The 20,658-nt window shown below is 40.2% G+C and overlaps 1 protein-coding gene across 3 annotated transcripts in view; it reads left to right on the top strand.

The window, feature by feature from the left end:
* Positions 1-19,683, top strand: part of SEC24B (SEC24 homolog B, COPII coat complex component) — a 110,151-nt gene extending 90,468 nt beyond the window's left edge. For all 3 annotated transcript variants that reach the window (XM_073640925.1, XM_073640933.1, XM_073640915.1), the window contains 3 exons: positions 9,073-9,165; positions 15,895-15,998; positions 18,824-19,683. In XM_073640925.1, the coding sequence (XP_073497026.1) occupies positions 9,073-9,165; positions 15,895-15,998; positions 18,824-18,938 (312 nt within the window). In that variant the 3' untranslated portion in view covers positions 18,939-19,683. The remainder of the gene's footprint in view (positions 1-9,072; positions 9,166-15,894; positions 15,999-18,823) is intronic.
* The last annotated feature ends 975 nt before the right edge of the window (positions 19,684-20,658 follow it).

Below are 20,658 nucleotides of genomic sequence, written 5' to 3'. Positions count from 1 at the left end.
TGATTCATGTCAGTCTACTTGGTGCAAAAAGAACTTCGGCACTCCATACATGAAAATATAAGAAATATTGTATCTGGACTAATGTCACTTTGAAAAATGAAGGTTTTTTGCGCATAATTTGGCCAATTTATGTGTGCCCATCAACCACGACAAGGTCACCTTCGTATGATGGGAAACTACGCTACACTACCACTGGATATGCCACTCTTGGGCTGTAAGCCTGTATGGACAATATGTCTCTGCTTGGGCTTTTAACCTACAATGTATGGGCTGGTAGAGCTAGTTAAAACCACCTGTGACTGAATGGGAGGGACACATGGTCAGAAAAAAGGCTGTCAAACTTCTAATAGTGTGAACACGTACCTGCTGCAATGCTCCAGGAGCGGGATCCCAAAAATGATTAATAGAAAAAAGAGAGGGGTCGCTCACTGGTCTATTCGGGTGCTCTGAAGAAAAAAGTAATCTCAATTGCAAAAAGAACTTCGGCACTCCATACATGAAAATATAAGAAATATTGTATCTGGACTAATGTCACTTTGAAAAATGAAGGTTTTTTGCGCATAATTTGGCCAATTTATGTGTGCCCATCAACCACGACAAGGTCACCTTCGTATGATGGGAAACTACGCTACACTACCACTGGATATGCCACTCTTGGGCTGTAAGCCTGTATGGACAATATGTCTCTGCTTGGGCTTTTAACCTACAATGTATGGGCTGGTAGAGCTAGTTAAAACCACCTGTGACTGAATGGGAGGGACACATGGTCAGAAAAAAGGCTGTCAAACTTCTAATAGTGTGAACACGTACCTGCTGCAATGCTCCAGGAGCGGGATCCCAAAAATGATTAATAGAAAAAAGAGAGGGGTCGCTCACTGGTCTATTCGGGTGCTCTGAAGAAAAAAGTAATCTCAATTGCAAAAAGAACTTCGGCACTCCATACATGAAAATATAAGAAATATTGTATCTGGACTAATGTCACTTTGAAAAATGAAGGTTTTTTGCGCATAATTTGGCCAATTTATGTGTGCCCATCAACCACGACAAGGTCACCTTCGTATGATGGGGAAACTACGCTACACTACCACTGGATATGCCACTCTTGGGCTGTAAGCCTGTATGGACAATATGTCTCTGCTTGGGCTTTTAACCTACAATGTATGGGCTGGTAGAGCTAGTTAAAACCACCTGTGACTGAATGGGAGGGACACATGGTCAGAAAAAAGGCTGTCAAACTTCTAATAGTGTGAACACGTACCTGCTGCAATGCTCCAGGAGCGGGATCCCAAAAATGATTAATAGAAAAAAGAGAGGGGTCGCTCACTGGTCTATTCGGGTGCTCTGAAGAAAAAAGTAATCTCAATTGCAAAAAGAACTTCGGCACTCCATACATGAAAATATAAGAAATATTGTATCTGGACTAATGTCACTTTGAAAAATGAAGGTTTTTTGCGCATAATTTGGCCAATTTATGTGTGTCCATCAACCACGACAAGGTCACCTTCGTATGATGGGAAACTACGCTACACTACCACTGGATATGCCACTCTTGGGCTGTAAGCCTGTATGGACAATATGTCTCTGCTTGGGCTTTTAACCTACAATGTATGGGCTGGTAGAGCTAGTTAAAACCACCTGTGACTGAATGGGAGGGACACATGGTCAGAAAAAAGGCTGTCAAACTTCTTCTAGTCTACTTGGTGCAACAGCTCTCCAAGGTGTGATCACTCCTTTTTAGATGCAGATGAACGAGCAGAGCTAATTTGATGCAGGTGTTAGCTTTGGAAATGAAAATTTACAGGATGATTCCATATTTTTTTCCCTCTGCTTGGTCTGAAAGAAAATTACCCTTACTGAGTACCACATTTTTAATCTTGATTTCTTTTAGTGCTTCTTAAAGCCTTAAATGTGCCATTTGAAATGACTTTAGTTTTGTGCCATGTCTGTGATCTGCTTTTTTGCAACAACATTTAAACAACTGAATGAACATCCTCCGAGCCCGGTGATTCCATAATTTTTGCCAGGGGTTGTAATATGTGAGCGCTGTCCTGCACTGAAGTGATAGCAGAGGAGACGAGCAATGTCAAGCGAGGAGAGAGTGATTTGTCTTCTCTCTTTTGCAGAGGGGCAGCGACCACATAAAGAGGTTTATCTTCAGACAGCTTTGGCTCTGGGCAACAAAGGATTGGCTGTGCAGTGGGTGGAACGGTGCACTGAGGCATTTATACATGCCAAGGGTGCACTCAGCGCCCTGACTTGTATATTACAAAAAAAGTTGTTTTTGGAGGGCAAAGGAGGAACAGGTTTTAAAACAAAGAATGATTTTTATTGTTGCTTCATCTCTTACAAGTCTTAGTTGAACCCCTTCAACCCAGAGCCTGTGTTCATCTTCCTAACCAGGCCAATTTTTCAATTCTGACCTGGGTCAGTGAGATATTTACACTGGAACGCTTCAATATATTCCAGTGATTCTGAAAATGTTTTTATCATGACATGTTGTCCTTCATGTTAGTGGTAAATTTTGGTTGATATTATTTGCGTTTATTTATGAAAATATCAAAATTTTTACAAAAAATGTGAAAATTTTGCAACTTTCAATTTTTCTGCCCTTAAACCAGGGAGTTATACCACAGAAAATAGATAATTAAATAACATTTACCACATTTCTACTTTACATCTGCATCATTTTTGAAAGATTTTTTTTTTTTTTAGGAAATTAGAAGGATTAAAAGTTTATCAGCAATTTTCTCCTTTTTCCGACAATATACAAAACCATTTTTTTAGGGACCACGTCATGTTTGAAGTGACTTTGTGGGGCCTGTGTGACAGAAACCCAAAAGTGACACCATTTTAAAAACTGCACCCCTCAAAGTCCTCAAAACTACATTCAAGAAGCTTATTAACCCTTTAGGTGCTTCACAGGAATTAAAGAAATGTGGAAGAAAAAAAATTAAAAATTTTACATTTTTCCCACAAATGTTGCTTTAACTCCAAACTTTTAATTTTCACAGGAGTAACAGGAGAAAATAGACCATAAAATGTGTTGTACAATTTCTCTCGAGTACGCCTATATCCCATATGTGGGGAAAAACTACAATTTGGGCACATGGCAGGGCTCGGAAGGGAAGGAGCCCATTTGACTTATGGAGCGTAAAATTGGCTGGAATAAATAGCAGACACATGTGGCGTTTGCAGAGACCCTGATGTACCTAAACAGTGGAAACCCCCAACAAGTGACCCCATTTTACAAACTACACCCCTCAATAAATTCATCTAGGGGTGCGGTGAGCATATTAACACCATAGGTGTGTCACACAAATTTATACCATTGGGTGGTGAAGAAAAAATAATTACATATTCACCGCCAAAATGTTGCTTTAGCTCCAAGTTTTAAATTTTTATAAGGGTTAATAGGCAGATATGTACCTCACAGTTGTGCTTTTTTTTTTTCCTGAGTTCGCCAATACCCTACATGTAATTGGGAACTAGTTTTCAGACACAGTGAAAAGTTCAGAAGGGAAGCCTCATATTGTAGTGCAGAATTTACTAGAATGGTTTGAGGGTGCCATGTCACATTGGAAGAGCCCCTAAGGTCCCAAAACAGCAGCCCACACTCCCCTCCCCCAATAATTGTACCCATTTTACAAACTATACCTCTCAATGAATTCATCTAAGGGTGCAATGATCATATTGACTGGATGTGTCATATAATTTTATACCATTGGTCGGTAAAGAAAAAATTCAATTTTTACTACAAAGAATGTTGTTTTAGCCCCAGATTTTGCATTTCCACATGGGTAAAAATGTCACCAAAATTTGTCACAATTTCTGCTGAACATTGGCTGAGTGAAAGGCTAAGCCATATGTGGTTATACATTACTGCTTATCCACACAGCCAGACTCTGGAGGAAAGAAGCGCTATTTGACTCTTTGAGAACAGATTTTCCTAGAATAGTTTGCGGACTTCATATACAGTACAGACCAAAAGTTTGGACACACCTTCTCATTTAAAGATTTTTCTGTATTTTCATGACTATGAAAATTGTACATTCACACTGAGGGCATCAAAACTATGAATTAACACATGTGGAATTATATACTTAGCAAAAAAGTGTGAAACTACGGAAAATATGTCTTATATTCTAGGTTCTTCAAAGTAGCCACCTTTTTCTTTCATGACTGCTTTGCACACTCTTGGCATTCTCTTGATGAGCTTCAAGAGGTAGTCACCAGAAATGGTCTTCCAACAATCTTGATGGAATTCCCAGAGATGCTTAGCTCTTCTTGGCCCTTTTGCCTTCACTCTGCGGTCCAGCTCACCCCAAACCATCTCTATTGGGTTCAGGTCTGGTGACTGTGGAGGCCAGGTCATCTGGCGTAGCACCCCATCACTCTCCATCTTGGTCAAATAGCCCTTACACAGCCTGGAGGTGTGTTTGGGGTCATTGTCCTGTTGAAAAATAAATGATGGTCCAACTAAACGCAAACCGGAAGGAATAGCATGCCGCTGCAAGATGCTGTGGTAGCCATGCTGGTTCAGTATGCCTTCAATTTTGAATAAATCCCCAACAGTGTCACCAGCAAAGCACCCCCACACCATCACACCTCCTCCTCCATGCTTCATGGTGGGAACCAGGCATGTTGAGTCCATCCGTTCACCTTTTCTGCGTAGCACAAAGACACGGTGGTTGGAACCAAAGATCTCAAATTTGGACTCATCAGACCAAAGCACAGATTTCCACTGGTCTAATGTCCACTCCTTGTGTTCTTTAGCCCAAACAAGTCTCTTTTGCTTGTTGCCTGTCCTTAGCAGTGGTTTCCTAGCAGCTATTTTACCATGAAGGCCTGCTGCACAAAGTCTCCTCTTAATTGTTGTTGAAGAGATGTGTCTGCTGCTAGAACTCTGTGTGGCATTGACCTGGTCTCTAATCTGAGCTGCTGTTAACCTGCGATTTCTGAGGCTGGTGACTCGGATAAACTTATTCTCAGAAGCAGAGGTGACTCTTGGTCTTCCTTTCCTGGGGCGATCCTCATGTGAGCCAGTTTCTTTGTAGCGCTTGATGGTTTTTGCAACTGCACTTGGGGACACTTTCAAAGTTTGCCCAATTTTTTGGACTGACTGACCTTCATTTCTTAAAGTAATGATGGCCACTCGTTTTTCTTTACTTAGCTGCTTTTTTCTTGCCATAATACAAATTCTAACAGTCTATTCAGTAGGACTATCAGCTGTGTATCCACCTGACTTCTGCACAACACAACTGATGGTCCCAACACCATTTATAAGGCAAAAAATACCACTTATTAAACCTGACAGGGCACACCTGTGAAGTGAAAACCATTTCCGGTGACTACTTCTTGAAGCTCATCAAGAGAATGCCAAGAGTGTGCAAAGCAGTCATCAAAGCAAAAGGTGGCTACTTTGAAGAACCTAGAATATAAGACATATTTTCAGTTGTTTCACACTTTTTTGTTAAGTATATAATTCCACATGTGTAAATTCATAGTTTTGATGACTTCAGTGTGAATGTACAATTTTCAAAGTCATGTAAAAACAGAAAAATCTTTAAATGAGAAGGTGTGTCCAAACTTTTGGTCTGTACTGTACATAGCCCCTAAGTGCTAGAAGAGCAGAATCCCCCCCTAAAGTGACCCCATTTTTCAAATTACACCTCTCCTGAGAATCTATCTACAGGTGTAGTAACGATTTTGACTCCATGGGTGTTTTCCAGAAACAAGCAGCAGTGGATGTTGCTTAGTGAAATTGCAAATCTGCCATTGTAGTGCCTGTACATTGTGCCTAGCTTGTGCTTCTGTAGATACGCACCAGTAAATTAAGTGGGCTCTAATCGCTACAGTACTGACAAAAATGTGGACGATAAATGTGGTTTAGGTACACTGAGGGGCTCAGAAGGGAGGGGGGCATTAGGATTTGGGCGAGGATCCAATTCGCTTTTCCAGAGCCATTGTAATGCCAGGAACGTGCAAGCCCTTATATTTCCATAAACAGATGACGGACCTGAGTGGGGACTTGCTTTTTTTGTGGATTGAGTTGAAGCTTTTATTGGGAACATTTTACATAACATCTTGGATCACATTTATCCTGCGCTCTATGCTGATCACTCACATCGGGCTTTCCATCTAAATCTCCGAATTACATGATTCAGATGAAACCCCGAGGGATCCATTCACTTTCAACGCTGTCTGTCTTTTCAGAGGTGCAGAATGCTGCTGCTGATGGCGCTTTTAAGTACACTTGAATGGATTCTGTCAGCAGGTCCTTGCTACCTCATTTGAGAGCAGCATGATGTAGACAAGAGACCCTGAATCCAACGATGTATCACCTAGTTTACTGGTTTCAGCCGTTCTGACACAGAGTTTTTAGATATAGCAATGTAGCAGAGCTGAGAAGGCTATTCCCGCCCACACCAGGCTCTCAATGTACATGGCTATAGACGCTGAGCTGCTTATCAAAGGAGGGGGATGTGGACTACCAAGCATATGCTACGGTGTCCCATCAATGATAAGCTCCTGGTGCTAAAACAATGAGAGGCATCGCTGAAATCTGTACTTTAATAGCTACAGCATGTGGTCTTCAGATTCCAGATCAAAAACCTGCTGACGGATTCCCTTTAAAAAGATGGACACCACGGGATCACAGGCTTGATGGTATCCATAGTGTCTCCATCTGCCTCATTATGGGGAATCTTCCGCCAGGGGTTCCGTCTGAATCACGTATATCAAAGATTTACACAGGGATCTAAGGGGTAGGGTTTCTCCTTGTGAAGGGGGACATGGCAGGTCTGGCACGCCAATATTAGGAGACTTTAAACGCCTTGCATGCTCTTCTAGGAAATTAAATATGCAAATTGTCTTTTTAGAGAGGAAGAGAACTTGAATTCTAGTGCCACCTATTGGAAGTTGCAATCCTACAAGTCACTATCGACCCTTTAACGAACCTTGAAGTATGACTTGGGATAAAAGCTAAATCAGCATCTCAATTTATAGACATCGTATTTCCGAGTATTGCCATCTCATACTGTCATGCTAGACCTGGCATGTCACACTCTACAAGGAGAAACCTTACCACTTAGATCCCAGTCTTAGCCTCTCACCTAGACAAATCAGATTTCATGCTTTGTACGGACGAGAGGCAATACCCCAAATCACCATGTCTACAAATTGAGATTCTGATTTGGCTTTTATCCAAAGTCATGTTTCAAGGCTCGTTAAAGGGTCCATAATGCATAGAAATTTACACGGAAACCCCGGTGTAAATGCTCATCGTAGAGCGCAGGATAAATGTGCGCTGAACCTTACTGTGGTCTTTTGGGAGGCAGAATGAACAAATAAACAAGAAGATGAAGAATTGGTTTTATTTATTTTATGCGCCGTTCCTCATGCAGTATAAGTCCTAGACGGATTTATTCTTCAGGTTGGTGCGATTACAGCAATACCATATATATAATATATATATTTTTTATATTTGGCTGCTATCGCACAGCTGTAATTTTTCTATATTTTTACCAACAGTCATGTAAGGGCTTGATGTTTTTATTGGTACCATTTTTGGGCACATAATTTATTTGATCACTTTCTATTCCAATTTTTGGGAGAAAGAATGAACAAAAGCCAGCAATTCCGCATTTACATCATTTTTTTTCAAGCTTTGCCACTTTTACACAATGAAAACAATTTTATAGAAAAAAGTAATTTTGTATCACTATATTCTGAGAGCTATAGCTTTTATTTCTCCACTGACAGAGCTGTATGGCGGCTTGTTTTTAGCAGGACAAGATGATGTTTTCAACGATACAATATTTACATAGCACTTTTTGATCGCATTTTATTCCACTTTTTTGGGGGTGGTATGATGAAAAAGCATAGTTTTTTGACACTTTTTTTTACGGTGCTCACTGCAGGGGTTAACTAGTGTGACAGTTTTATAGATCGGGTTGTTCTGGATGCAGCGATACCAAATATGTGGTGGTGGTTTTTTTTTTACATAAATATACATATTTGTTGGTATAATTTTTTGGTTTTATTTTTTTACCTATGGGACTTTAACTTTTATTACTCTGATCACTGGTATGATGCATTGCAATACACAAGCATTGCAGTGTGTTACACTGACAAAACACCTTTTAGACTATGCACCTGGAATGGTCTAACAGGCCACTGTATTATTTGACCACCTGCTGCCATGGGGTGCCAATTGCATGGGAGAGGGAGCCCCGTTCCTCTCCTAGCCTTCTAAATGCTGCAATCGCTTTGATCTCGGCATTTATTGCGGGCACTGCCCCTGGCTCTGACAGTCGAAAGCTTGGCGATCATGCTGGCGTGCTCCTGTGCCCACACAATCACCATGGCGTACCGGCGCATCATATATCAGCAAGTCACTGCTAAATAAGACGTACCGCTACGTCATATGTGGGGAAGGGGTTCAAGTGTACATTTTGGGTGACTGACTCCCTTTAGGCTTTTATTTTTGGTAGTTGTTAAAGATCAAAGGCTTTGTTTTGAGCTGGGCGTTTTACCCTTTTGTTTCCTTAAAAATTCTGCTGGTATTTTTACAAGGAGCACATGTCCAATTTCGGAAAATATTTTGATGTAGGGTACATTTTTATTTTATAGTTCAGATTTTATTTCTGTATGTTAAGTGTGGAAATTGACCTGAAACCTTTAGAAACAAAGGGGTTAAACAACGGATATTTCCAAGTGACAAGTAATAGAATTGCTAATGCCGTGGGACAGATACGGATTAATAATAACACATACATTCTCACACAATTAAAATATGGAAATGTTTTACATTGCCGGGCATTGCTGCTCTAGTTTTATTAAGTGTGCCTTCCTAGGCAGTAATGTCTTCTCTGCTTTGTGTCAGGGCTTGGTAATTGCCAATGCTCCAAGCATATCAATTTTAGAAATGAGACTTCCTTGTAAATGTAGACTGAGGTTACTTAGACCAATGGAAAATGTCTTACTATCTAGACATACACTTTATTCTGCATTTCATCATATCTTTTTATAGCATTTTACAAACAACATTTGTAATCTCTATTTTTTCTGTAGACCTTTTACCTCTGGGTTGGAAGGAGTTGTGACACTAATTTTTTGAAGGATGTTCTAGGATTCCCTAACTATGCATCAGTGCCACAGAAAATGGTAAGTACAACTGTGCATATACTGTATTTTTGGTCATTTTGCCATTGTTGTTGACATTTGACTGCATTGAAAAATCATCAAATCACAGGTGATCTACGCGGCTTTTTTCTTTCTTTTTCGTTTTTTTATTTAATTGCTTTCTCTGACTTTAGTTGCACAATATTCATTATTATGTTTTGGCCCTGACAATCACTTAATTGATGGAAAAACAGTCATTTGACTTCTCTGCTGGGCACTAGATCCAGCACGGTTTTATAGTATGAAACCTACAAAAAGCGAGAGATTATAATAGACTATCCAAAATGGGCTCCAAGAAAGGGGGGAAACATAATTACATATGTAGAGCGTTTATATAAAGTTAGGTCTAGAAATATTTGCCAGTGACACAAGTTTTGGCATTTTAGCTGCTTACAAAAAGATATTCAAGATACAGTTTATATAACCAATAAGGGCTTAAAATGCAGACTGCCAGCTTTAATATCCTAATTGGAGTAAGGGTTTAGGAATTACAGCTCTTTAATATGAAGCTGCCTCTTTTTCAAGGGACCAAAAGTAATTGAACAATTATCTCAAAAGCTCCTTAGTGGGCTGGTAAAGCAGGTAAAAGATTTGGAGCTGATTCCAGGTGTGGTATTTGCATTTGGAAGCTGTTGCTGTGAACCCACAACATGCTTTCAAAGGATCTCTCAGTGCAGTGAAACAGACAATCATTAGGCTGAAAAAAAGGAAGAAATCCATCAGATATATAGCAGAAATGTTAGAAGTGGCTAAATCAACAGTTTGGTACATTCTGAGAAAAAAAAAAAAGCATATTGGTGAGTTTGGGAACTCAGAAAGGCCTAGACATCCATGAAAGACAACAGCGGTGGATGATCCTTTCCATAGTGAAGAAAATCCCCTTCACAACATTCACCCAAGTGAAGAACACTCTCCAGGAAGTAGGTGTTTCCGTATCTAAGCTCATCATGAAGAGAAGACTTCATGAGAGCAAATACAGAGGGTTAGGGTTACCCACAAAGTACAAACCATTAATCAGCCTTAAAATAGAAAGGCCAGATTAGACTTTGCCAAAAAACATCTAAAGAAGTCGGCCCAGTTCTGGAAAAGCATTCTTTAGACAAATAAAACAAAGATTAACCTGTCCAGAATGATGGGAACAAGAAAGTATAGAGAAGACTTGAAATGGCTTATGATCCAAAGCATGCCACATCCTCTGTAAAACATGGTGGCGGCAGTGTGATGACATGGGCATACATGGCTTCTAGTGGCACTGGGTCACTAGTGTTTATTGATGATGTGACTGAAGACAGAAGAGGCCGGATGAATTCTGAAGTGTACAGGGCGATACTTTGTGCTCCGATTCAACCAAAGGCATCAAGGTTGGTTGGACGTCGCTTCACAGTACAGATTGACAAAAAACCATTCTGCAAAAGCAACCCAGGAGTTTTTAAGGCAAAGAAGTGGAATATTATGCAATGGCCGTGTCAGTCACCAGATCTCCGCCCCATAGAGCATGCATTTCATATGCTTAAGACAAAACTTAACCCCTTAGTGACCCAGCCAGTTTTGATCTTAATGACCAGGCCAAATTTTACAGTTCTGTCCACTGTCACTTTATGAGGTAATAACCCTGGAACGCTTCAACGGATCCCACTGATTCTGAGATTGTTTTTTTGTAACATATTTTACTTCATGATAGTGGTAAAATTTCTTCGATATGACTTGTTTATTTGTGGAAAAAAAATGGAAATTTGGCAAGAATTTAGCAATTTTCAAACTTTGAATTCTTATGCCCTTAATCGGAGAAGTCACACAAAATAGTTAATAAATAATATTTCCCACATGTCTGTTTTACATCAGAACAATTTTTGAAATTTTTTTTTTTGTTAGGAAGTTATAAGGGTTAAAAGTTGACCAGCAAGTTCTCATTTTTCCAACAAAATTTACAAAACCATTTTTTTTAGGGAACACCTTATATTTGAAGTGACTTTGAGGGGTCTCAATGACAGAAAATACACAAAAGTGACACCATTCTAAAAACTGCACCCTCAAAGTGCTCAAAACCACATTTAAGAATTTTATTAACCCTTCACATGCTTCACTGAACTGAAAAAATGATCCTTTAACTTTTTTTTTTCACAAAAATGTTACTTCAGACCCAATTTTTTTTATTTTCACAAGGGTAACAAGAGAAAATGGACCACAAAATTTGTTGTGCAATGTTTCCTGAGCATGCTGATACTTTATATGTGGGGGAAAACCACTGTTTGGGCGCACGGCAGGACTTGGAAGGGAACGCAAAATTGGCTGGAATCAAGAGCGGTCACCATGTCTGGTTTGGGGAGTCCCTGATGTGCCTAAACAGTGGAAAACCCCCACAGGTGACACCATTTTGGAATCTACACCCCTCAAGGATTTTATCAAGGGGTATATTTGTTACCCACATGTAGTCAAAAAGCTCTGTTTGAATAAACGGCAAAGCTTGAAGTGGAAGGAGCAATTTTGGAACACAAATTTGGCTGAAAGATGACAGGCACCATGTCACATTTGCAGGGCCCTAAGGTTCCTAATCAGCAGAAACCCCTCCCCCTTACAACTGACACCATTTTGGAAACTACACCCCTCAAGAATTTTATCCAGGTGTATAGTAAGCATTTTGAACCCACAGATACGACACATAATTTGATAACATTAGGTCGTCATATTGAAAAAGTTAATTTTTTTCACAAAAATCTTGCTTTAGCCCCAAATTTCTCACTTTTCCAAGAATTTGACCCCACAATTTGTTACCCGCTTACTTAGGAGCGCTGCGATATCCCACATGTAGTCAAAGAGTTCTGGTTGCACAAACGGCAGGGCTCGAAACTAAAGGGGCACAATGTGAATTTTGAAACACAAGTTTGGCTCTATTTTAATTGTCATATTTGCAGAGCCTGTGTGGTTCAAGAGCAACCGAAATCCCCCCATAAAAAATGTATTTTTGTAAATTATACTCTGCAATGTATTTATCAACGCACGTTTGAAAAAGTACAATTTGCATTTTTTTCCACTGTCTCTTATTAGTCTTTTTTGTACGTTCTGAGGAACACACCTCAAATTTTATTGCACTAGTTATTCAGGGTTTAGATATGTATCCAATATGGCACCAATGTGAGCACTGGACACACAGCTGTGCCTATATTAGATGGCGCGCCATTTGGCCTTTAGTGTAAAATTGATGGAATTCCAGGACCCATTCAAAGCGTACAGAGACATTGAGCTACCGAACAAGAAAATCCTTCCAGGAATTATTACTCACAGAAGGACGCATGCCCCTAAAAATAAGTTTTCTTATTATAAAACTTGGTCTTGCTAACAAAACAGTTGTCCTGCAATTTGCGTATATTGTAGCAGGAAGAATAAACTGTACTGGAGTGAAGAGCAAAATGTGGAGGAAAATGCAGCCAGCTATGTGGCAAACCTGAGTTTGTTCCAAAGGTGAAAGAACACCAGCAGGGCTGGAATGACGGAGACTTTCAGAGATTGGTCGTACAACGTTCGTTTAGCTCCATCAATCCCTATATGAGAGACGAATGTGCCAATAGACGTGGTACACCATAGCAGGCTCCCGCCCGCCAGGGTAGGAACCGCTGTATGCACAAAATAACCAATCCCCTACAGAATCCTGAAAGTACTGTCTGTTATAGAAGGTTCAGCAGAACCATGCAGTAAAGCCCTTAGTGTAGAAGTACGGAACAGCCTCATTATTAGAGATCCTCCAATAAAATGATCATGTCCGTATCACCAATATAAATATATCGAAGTAATATAAATGAAAACAAAAAATTTGTGTAGCAAGACCTAGTGGTAAAACCAGTCAAACTAACATCAATGGTCAAAAAATGTTTATGTGAGTAATCAAGTCTTAGGATTGTCAGATGACCTGACTTTTTTTTCAAGAACATTTGTGGGGTCCACTTTCTGGAGTATACAGATGTGGGCATGTGGACGAGAATTTTTCTGAATAGTAGTTTTGGATGTGATTGATCAAGTCCAGGAATTAATTGTGAAATGGGGTAAAATGTGATTTACTGATGAAAATATTCTTTTCATTACTTGTTCCATAAAAATTACTCTAAGGGGCCACTAAGCAGAAAATATAAATTATTTGAAAAAAAAAAAAAACTAATTGTAAGCTGTGTGGTAGGTCTCAAAATAGATAGATAGCCATCCCAACAAAGGCCTTGTTGGGATGGGCACATGGGGCAATAGTACCAGGAATCACTCGTTCTACCGTGCTTCCTACAAACCCGGCATCTTTTTTTGGGGATACTTTTGGGTGGCAGTGGGAGGGGGGTTTGGGAATTATCACTATAATGAAGGAATCTCATTAGGGCCTCATAACGGGCTGCACATATTTTGTTGTCCAGTGGGAGCGGAGTATGTTTTTTTTTTTTGTTGTTTTTTTTTACTAATCCCATGTTCAGGGTAAGGCCAACATTTTTTTTATTTCGGGGACATTTGTGGGGATCCAGGATCGGAAATGAAAGGCAGTGGGTTTTGTATTTTCCGGCATATAAATTGGTTTGGTGAGCAATCAATTGTAGGACTTCTGGAGTAACGAAAATTTGGAAAAATTCAAAGGGTATAAAATTGACATCTAATTTTATTCCAGGGGCTGCTAAAAAGGGGGGAATTTGAGGGGAAAGTGAACTGTCGTGATACCACTGCGATGGGGGACTCCGGTACTTGGTCCTGCCTCTGAAGCTTCAGCAGTGATGACTGACTCCGCTACCATCAGGCTGTCGGATCCCGTGGAGGAAGAGTCGTAGTCACTCGCTGAAAACTGCTCTACTTCAGAGGCAGATTCTGTTTCACTGCCAGAGCCAACAGGGTGTACACCAGCTCTGCGCTGAATGTTTTGTGGGCCATTAGTATTTTATATATGCCTGCCTAACAAAAAAGCCTAAACCTAATCGAACACTAGTAATATATATATAAATAATAAAATATACAGTGGGTACGGAAAGTATTCAGACCCCTTTTAAATTTTTCACTCTGTTTCATTGCAGCCATTTGGTAAATTATAAAAAGTTCATTTTTTTTTCTCATTAATGTATACTCTGCACCCCATCTTGACTGAAAAAAAACAGAAATGTAGAAATTTTTGCAAATTTATTAAAAATGAAAAACTGAAATATCACATGGTCATAAGTATTCAGACCCTTTGCTCAGTATTGAGTAGAAGCACCCTTTTGAGCTCGTACAGCCATGAGTCTTCTTGGGAATGATGCAACAAGTTTTTCACACCTGGATTTGGGGATCCTCTGCCATTCTTCCTTGCAGATCCTCTCCAGTTCCGTCTAGTCTGACACACAGGTAGAAATTAGATTTTTTTTTTTTTTCATCAATGACAGGGCAGCAGCTTGGGTGTAGTTCATCTCTCTTCTCTCCCAGAACAACTACAAGGAGAGAAGAGAGAGGCACAGCCCAAGTGCTGCCATATATACAAATATTGGGGGCTTTTGATCACTGTGATAGGGTCTATCACCGTAATCAAAAGCCATCAGCCAATGAGAAAAATCCCAGCGGTTGCTGGGTGCAGGGAGGTAGATCTTGGCTGGCGCACTGTCCATGCACCCGCCATTTTGTTTCAGCAGAAGAAGAGGGGCCGGGGGATAACGGATTCGGTACCTAAGGTACCATGGGTTGGTTCGGGACTTCATTTCTTTCTTGTCTTAATATGCTAGATCATATCAGACTAGAGTGAAATGAGTTTCAAAAAATAAGGGGAAAAAAACCTTTCTGGTGGTATAGGGCAGTGGATGGGATAATACCAACTTCTCTGGTGGCCTTGGGTTGTGAAAGAATCAATGTCTGTCCTGGTGACTATGGCATTGGAGAGGTTAATACTTGGCATCTAATGGCATAAAGATTTCCCCCTCCCGGGGTTACTGTACAGGGATTTCTTTTCTTGCCATATGCTGACCTTATAGAGCAGTATCAGACTGCAACACAAAACTGGCAGTTGTAATTGAAGCGCTGCACAGTTCTCTCTATATTTGGGTAATATATTTTACGAGAACTATTACAGATCGCTAAAGAGAATCTGATACCAGGTTTTTTGGAACCTCATCTGAGAGCAGCATGATGTAAGAACAGAGACCCTAATTCCAGTGATGTTTTGATAAAATCACTGTTTTATCTGCTGCCGATCTAGCAGTTATCTGAATGCTGAGCTCTGTTTAACCCCACCCACACCACTGATTTACAGTTTTCTGCCTATGCACAGTGTTCACAGAAACCTGCCAATCAGTGGAGGGGGCGGGGTTATACAGAGCTCATGGATATGGAAGACTACATGGCAGCTGGTTTACTAGTTCTCTAGTGTTAATCTCCTGATTAAAGCAGTGATTGTATCAAATCTACAGCATTATATGCCATTGGAAATGGGCTTCTCCTCTTCACCCATCCCATCATCATGGCAGCTGTTAACAGAAGAAGAGAAATCTACAAGTTGTGCATGGGATCCGTCTTCAAGGTTGAGCTGGAGATGTAATAAACTTCCAGAGCTACTCCACCCTTCTTACTGTACGAGACCAGCACATGTTCCAGCAACAATATTATTCTTGCGAAGTTTAATTCACAAAATATGATATTCTACCCCTTGATGTTTTGTATGCTAATGTGTTTTATAGCAGTTTACGTCTCTTATGTATGATTTCATTGACCCAGTGTTTTCTTCTGTAGACCCAGCTTCCAGAGTTGGACAATGTGGCATCAGAAAGAACAAGAAATTTTATATCATGGCTGACGCAGGACAGTCCGTTGAACCCTCTTTTATGTGTGTTGAAGTATGTGCATTTTTAAGTAAATACCTTTATTTTCCATGAAATACCAATTTTAGAACCTCTATTCTTGGATCTGTTTATGCTTGTTTCTCTGTTATCCCTTCTAGAAATGTATACATAAATTGACAGCTCGGTGTTACAAATAATAATAATTGAATTTATATAGCGCCATCCTATTCCGTTGCACTTTACGATTAAGCGGGGACATTTACAGACAATAAAGACATTAGAGTCCCATATAGTTCATCAGGAACAGGAGGAGTGACGGCCCTGCTCGTAAGCTTACAATCTTTAAGTAAAAAGGGTGCATTTCTCTATAGAAAGTTCAGATGGCCATAATTGGATTACAGTGTAAGATTGGTAGAGCGACTCCCCAAACTGATGAGCTTTTAGCAAAGTTCCATATTATCCGAGGCAGGAATGTAATGACTGGTATCACCTCTATACACAGTTGATAACATAGGCTCTACCATTCAGAATAGGTGATTTTACACCTGACCCTGCTCCCCTTCAACCTCTCCACACGCTCATTAGATGCTTCAATACAAAAGATAGGGTTGGAATCTGTTCATTGCTTTAAATGTAGGAATTCCTGAAACAGGAGGTTAGGAGATTAAAAAATCCCCAGTGGTCAGTATGAAACTGCACATTTTCTATGCAACATTTTTAATAAAGATTGTGATATGGGGATATTTCCAAAAATATTAAGAAATACATATAAAGGGAATCTGCAGAAGAATTTCATTCCCCAAACTATTTATATGCGCATGTAGCTCTTTCAAAGACAAGTCCAGCAATATCTTTACATGGTCAGTCCCTTACTGAGAAATTAGTGTTTGAATTGATCTGCAAATCGGGCTGAAAGACTGTTAGATCTGAAGTATCTGTCACGCCAGCCCTATTCCTCACCCAGAGCCCGCTGCTCATACTTGACTGGCAGCTCCTTTGTCTGAAGTCACACAATATAGAGGTTGTCGGTCAAGTAGGAGGAGGCGGTACTGGGCCGAGAATAGAGCTGGAGTGACAGAGGCTTGAGATCTACAGCCTTATTTGCATATCTTCCCAAACAGTGATTTCTCAGTGACAGAGGAACGGACTGGCCATGTAATGGTATTGTTCGACTTGTCCTTGAAAGATCCACATGCACATATACCTTATTTTTCAGACTATAAAATGCACTTTTTTCCTCCAAAATTGGGGAGCAGTGACCATTCACTCTCCTTAATAGCGTGCACGCTGTACCCGCAGCGCGGCTCTGCAGTCTGTGTGCCTACTATTAGAGACCATGAATATTCACTACAACCCACTCCCATGGCTTGTAGTGAATATTCATGGTCTTTAATAGCGGGCACATGTGACCGCTGGCTGCAGCAGGAGCCGCGCTGCTGGTACAGTGTGCTCGCTGTTAACGAGAGTGAATGGTCACTGCTCCCCACGAACACAGTCCCGACTTGGGGAGCAGTGACTATTCTGGCACAGCATCCCACAGTGTGACGGTGCATGGCAGTGGTGGTGCAGAGTGGAGGTGAGTATAATTGTTTATTTTTTTTTTGTGCAGCGTGATGGGGATCAGGGGGTGCCAAGTATACCAGGATGGAGGAGTGACCAGCACACCAGGAAGAGGGATGAGGGGGGCCACATATATAGCAGGATGAGGGATGAAGGGTGCCATACATACCAGGAAGAGGGATGAGGGGAGCCATACATACCAGGATGAGGGATGAAGGGTGCCATACATACCAGGATGAGGGGTGCCATACATACCAGGAAGAGGGATGAGGGGGGCCATACATACCAGGAAGAGGGATGAAGGGTGGCATACATACCAGGAAGAGGGATGAAGGGTGGCATACATACCAGGAAGAGGAATGAGGGGTGCCATACATACCAGGATGAGGGATGAAGGGAGCCAGACATACCAGGAAGAAGGATGCAATACATACCAGGAAGAGGGATGAGGGGTGCCATGCATATCAGGATGGGGGATGAAGGCCATGTATAACAGGAAGGAGGGGGCCATATATACCAGGATGGGGGATATTAACAGAATTGGGGGACATTACCCCTATAACAGTGTCAGCAGCTGACCCCCTCCCCCTTAACAGGGCATCATGACCACATTTTTTGCTTAAATTTTTTTTTCTATTTTCCTCTTCTAAAACCTAGGTGCGTCTTATAGTCCGAAAAATCTGGTAAATAGGTTGGGGTGTGAAATCCTGCTGTCAGATTCCCTTTAACACACAAACCTTATGCAAACAGTAGGTCATTTTTTGATGATCCATTCCCTTTAATGAATTTGGCACATCTTTTATCTGGCATGCGCCATATCAAGAAGCATACTGGAGTCAGAGACTACATCACACTTCTGTCCTGACACCTCTTTTGTGGTGTAAATTATGATGATCTTGTTTCAGCCACGACTCCTTTGGTTAAGTTCCCCCTTAAAAAAAAAAAAAAAAAAAAAAACACATACCATAACTCGTTGTTACTGAACTATCGCAATTTTTTTGTGCAATTTGTAAACCAAATTCTATAGGAAACTTTTGGCATGAATCGAGGCTTATATCTTTTCAATTGTGCCACATCTCTCCACTCTTGAGGATGTGAGATCCTCAGAAATGTATTTAAGTTTAGAATTAACGAGTATGATGAATTGATTTGTGTGCACGTTTTATGAGAATAGTTTTCTTGGATGCGCTAAAGTTTCTTTTAATAAACGACTTCTACCATTTGAGGCGTCTAGAAAATGTTAATCTTGGATGAATAGAAAGTAATTTAATACTTTCCTTGTTCCGCTTTACAGAAGTAATTCATCTTTGTCATTTCAGGGACGACAGCGCTGCGAAGACTGAATTCTTCCAACACTTAATTGAAGACCGTTCAGAGGCAGCATTTTCCTACTATGAATTTTTACTTCACATCCAACAACAAATATGCAAGTGACAAGGATATGCGGAGGAGCCCTCATCTTGAAAAATAGCTCCACTTAATAAAAAGAGCCCCGGCCTTTGGTGTACATCAATTCTCTTTCCTATGAATGAGCCACACCAAACTCCTTTTTTTCTACAATCTCCCAGCCTTTGAGAATGGCCATCATTCTGCGGTTTATGTTTTAGGCAGATTTATGTATGTCGAGTTGTGTGGAATTTTGGTGCGTTGTTTCTTTTATGTGATGAATGACTTGTACTTTTTTCCCTCCTATGGTTGCAACTGTTTTTCTTCCCTAAATCTATTCTTCTTCCTGTTATGAAGAGATGCCAAAGACCAGTGATAGTGTTTACTACGCTTGAAGAAACTTCTATGATCTTTTGGCATTCTTGACCGGGAAGATATGACTTGGCGTATGTGACTATAGAGCTAAACTAGATCATGTATATATGAAGGCATTTGTAAAGTGTAAAAATGTAACTAAACAAATGACTTGTGAACTCTTGATGAATGTAGATCCTTCTACAGATACAACATTTATCTCAGATATATATTAAAAAAAATTCTAGTAAAATAACTCTGGATTTATTTATGACTGACATACTAATTAAACATATTTTGCTTGACCATGTGTTTTTATACTTATGCAAGTAATATCTATTTTAAAGACCAACGTTTAAAGTTTTAGACCCTTTTATTGTAAATGTAATTATACCATTTTTTTTCTGTGAATACTAGAAGTAAACTTTTCAAACTTCAACTTGACTTGCGTATTACTGGCATGCCCAGTTCCTTACTTAGGCTGGGGTCACACGAGCATGTAAAAAATTGGTCCCATTCTCATCCAGAAAAGTGGGAAGATTTTTTTTCCCACTTGTCATCCCTGTGCAGTCTGAATGCAATCTGTTTTTTACTCCGCTGCTATTAATCATTTACAAGACTATTGACTATTCACAGTTTCCCATCTTACAGAATTGCAATGAATCCATAAAAATCGAATGCCATACTGATGGTCCGCATACCATCATATTTTTTTTTCTTGCACTGAACCAATTTTTGGAGTCCGATCACAGCATGCTGTGAATTTTTCCTCACGCCAAATACAGCTTAAAAAAAACGCAGATTTGCACTGCCTCATTGAATAACATTGTCCGAGTGAATAACATTGTCCGATCTGTTTTATCAGATTGTACTTTCCAATTTTAAATGCTCGTGTGAGCGAGCCCTTAAAGTGCACCTCAAGAGGAGTAATCTCTCCCACCCAGTGACATTTTGTATCAAGAGACACAACTGTGCACTGTGGTGCAGCTGACCAAGCAATCTCAAAACAGACAAGGTCCTGTTCATTAGAATCCATGCTAACTACTCAACAGGCATTGTTGCACTGCCTAATTTCCAGTTGCTCGCTGCATTCCTGATGTCAGATTGAGTGACTATCTAGCCTTGTTTCCACATTGAACAATTTGAAGATGGGTACTTTTTTGAGGAGTAGAACCTTTCATGCAGCTAAATATTGCAAAAATCCATCTGATCAGTTAAAGGGTTACTTCCAAAATCATAATGTGCACATATTTATTTTTGTCACTATAACAAATTTTTAAATCTGCAAAGTTTTGCTTGTAACACCCCCAAAGAATGCTCCTCCAAGCTTTTACCCTACAGTTACCATTGAGACTTCCACTGCTCTTGGTTTAATCATGCACAATTCAATGTCTCTTAAATAGCTTCTTCTTTT

Source organism: Phyllobates terribilis, unplaced genomic scaffold (assembly GCF_046119375.1).
Source record: "Phyllobates terribilis strain yellow unplaced genomic scaffold, ASM4611937v1 Scaffold_1__5_contigs__length_1240528914, whole genome shotgun sequence".
Lineage (NCBI taxonomy): Eukaryota > Metazoa > Chordata > Amphibia > Anura > Dendrobatidae > Phyllobates > Phyllobates terribilis.
This window is presented reverse-complemented; position numbering and strand designations above follow the sequence as displayed.